The 2,686-nt window shown below is 56.6% G+C and overlaps 1 protein-coding gene across 1 annotated transcript in view; it reads left to right on the top strand.

Annotated features, from left to right (window-relative positions):
* Positions 1-434: 434 nt before the first annotated feature.
* The window catches only part of ENH_00045390 (RNA helicase, putative), a gene marked incomplete at both ends in the record, with an annotated part of 3,093 nt that continues 841 nt past the window's right edge, over positions 435-2,686 (top strand). The window contains 3 exons of the mRNA XM_013585494.1: positions 435-1,070; positions 1,458-1,550; positions 1,791-2,095. Coding sequence (XP_013440948.1) covers positions 435-1,070; positions 1,458-1,550; positions 1,791-2,095 — 1,034 coding nt within the window. The remainder of the gene's footprint in view (positions 1,071-1,457; positions 1,551-1,790; positions 2,096-2,686) is intronic.

Genomic DNA, 2,686 nt, shown 5'->3' with positions numbered 1-2,686 from the left:
CTGCTGCTGCTGCTGCAGGCGTGTGGTAATCCCCCAAGGCAAACGCTGCATAGTGTTTTGCCTGACATGCCAATGCGTTGACTATTACTTTTATCTTCTTCTTCAAGAGCTGCTCAACAATAACCCTTTAGAAGAAGGGGCCCCTGGGGGCCCCCCGGGGGGCCCCCCGGGGGGCCCCCCGGGGGGCCCCCCTGGGGGCCCCCCTGGGGGGCCCCCTAAGGAAGGGGGGCCCTTTAAGAACAGTGGGGGCCCCCTGAAGCCAAGGGGGGGCGGCCGGGGCTGTGGGGCCCTCGTGGAGAAGCTGCATGGCCGCATGAAGCAAAGGGCCCGCCATGCAGCACTCAGCAGGTTCTGCGGCAGCAGCAGCAGCAGCAGCAGCAGCAGCAGCAGCAGCAGCAGCAGCAGCAGCGGGGCTTTAGTGCTTCTGGCTACTGATGTTGCGGCGAGGGGCCTCGACTTCCCCGATGTCAAATGGATTATCCAGATGGACCCGCCACAGGCATGAGCTACCTGCTGTTGCTGCTGCTGCTGCTGTTGCTGCTGCTGCTGCTGTTGCTGCTGCTGCTGCTGTTGCTGCTGCTGGTGCTGCATTGGCTGCTGCAGCTGACTGCAGCTGCTCTCTCGGCTGCTGCTGCCGCTGCTGCTTCCGACTGGACGATTCGCTGCAGTGCAGCATTCCGCTGCTGCTGCTGCAGCCGCGACCAGCTGCGGCGCTGCTGCTCCACTGCTGCTGCTGCTGCTGCTGCTGCTGCTGCTGGCAGAACCCTGAGGTGTTCGTACACCGCATTGGGCGCACTGCGCGCGCCGGCCGCAGCGGCGCTGCGCTGCTGCTGCTGCTGCAGCACGAAGAAGCTTACGAAGCATTTTTGCGAAACCGCGGAGTCCCTTTGTGTCCCTTTGAGGAGACACAGGAGGGGCAGCAGCTGCAGCAAACTGCAGCAGCAGCAGCAGCAGCAGCAGCAGCAGACGCGGAAGCAGCAGCTGACGAGAAGCAGCAGACGCACAACCCCTTCCTGTCCAAGGCAGAAACAGATGCCGTCAACGACGCAATGCAACTCGCTGTGCAGCAGGTAGCCCTAAACCCTAAACCCTAAACCCTAAACCCTAAACCCTAAACCCTAATTTCCTCTTTCAAACAACTAAATGCAGCTCAGGGCTAGAAAGGACAGCGACCACTAGCAGGCCCCTGGCCCAAGATTGGGGTTAAGGGTTCGGCCCGGGGTTCAGGGTTTAGGGTTTAGGGTTTAGGGTTTAGGGTTTAGGGTTTAGGGTTTAGAGTGTATGGCGTGGGGCATAGGGTTTAAGTTGGGGCAGCAAGCACAAGCAGCTGGCTAGTGGCTCTTTGATTTTCGGCCTCAAGTGTTGCTTCGAGCACACTCATTCCTAAACCCTAAACCCTAAACCCTAAACCCTAAACCCTAAACCCTAAACCCTAATTTTGTGGTTTGTGTATCCAGGACCAAGCCCTTATTCAGAAGGGCGCCCGCGCCTTTGTCTCTTTTATCCGCGCCTACAAGGAGCACCAACTTTCTTTTCTCCTGCCTTATGCGGTGGGCAGCGGCAGCAGCAGCAGCAGCAGCAGCAGCAGCAACAGGAGCAGCAGCAGCAGCAGCAGCAGCAGCAGCAACTGCAGCAGCAGTGGCAGTAGCACAAAAATGCGTCTGTAGTGGCTGGCCGTGCTCGCTGTGTTTCTGACTGCCTTATCCTTCTGCGTTCCGCGTTGCGTCTGCTGCTGCTGCTCTTTGCTGCTGCTGCTGCTGCTGCTGCTGCTGCTGCTGCTGCTGCTGCAGCAACTGGACCTGGGGAAGCTGGGGACGGCGCTGCGGCTGCTGCGGCTGCCGCGCATGCGCGAAGTTGTGGGGAAAAGCCTCAAGAGTTTTGTTCAAAGCCCCGTAGACCCTTTATTAGTTCCTTACAAGTATGACTTGGAGCGGGAGCAGCAGCGGCAGCAGCAGCTGCAGCAGCAGCGGGCCAAGCGGCAGCAGCAGCAGCAGGAGAAGGAACGCAGGAAGAAGCAGCAGCAGAAAGCCAGCAGCAAACCCGGCGCGCAGAAAAAACAAAAAAGAACCACCAGCGAAAAGAGACGCGCCAAAAAGTAAGGCCTTTGCTGCTGCTGCTGCTGCTGCAGCACGAACCACTTTGCTGCTGCTGCTGCAGCACGTCTGCAGCAGCAAACCGCGGCGGGAGGCACGGGCAGCAGCACAGAAAAATAGCTTTCAAGCAGGCCTGGAGATAGGCGCAAAAAGAGAAAGAAATAAAACCCTTTTCCCCTTGCAAAACCCCAAAACAAGGGACCCGTGCATGCATGCATGCATGCATGCATGCATGCATGCATGCATTTTGGGGTGTACGTACACCTGGTGGGCGTGGGAGTTTCGGGATTTGTTTGCAGAAATAATGCGCTGGAGGAATGGCGGGAGTTGGCTTTTGAGGGTGAGCCAGTAGTTGGCAAGAAAAAGGCTTTTTGGTTTTTGTTTTTAATTGTTTTGAATTAATAAAAAGTCAAATTCCATTTGAAGCTTTTTAAAAATAATTAAAAGTATTTTAGAAGGTCTGGAGACTGAAGCAACAAAAACGCCTTCTGACGGAGCCTCTGCAGCTGCATGTGGAACTCCCAAAGAAGAATAACTTGAAAAAGGAAATGCATGCATGCATGCATGCATGCATGCATGCACACACAAAATGC

This window comes from Eimeria necatrix, genomic scaffold (assembly GCF_000499385.1).
Source record: "Eimeria necatrix Houghton genomic scaffold, Enh_scaff341, whole genome shotgun sequence".
Lineage (NCBI taxonomy): Eukaryota > Apicomplexa > Conoidasida > Eucoccidiorida > Eimeriidae > Eimeria > Eimeria necatrix.
The sequence above is the reverse complement of the archived record's forward strand: the minus strand, read 5'-3'. Positions and strand labels throughout refer to the sequence as shown.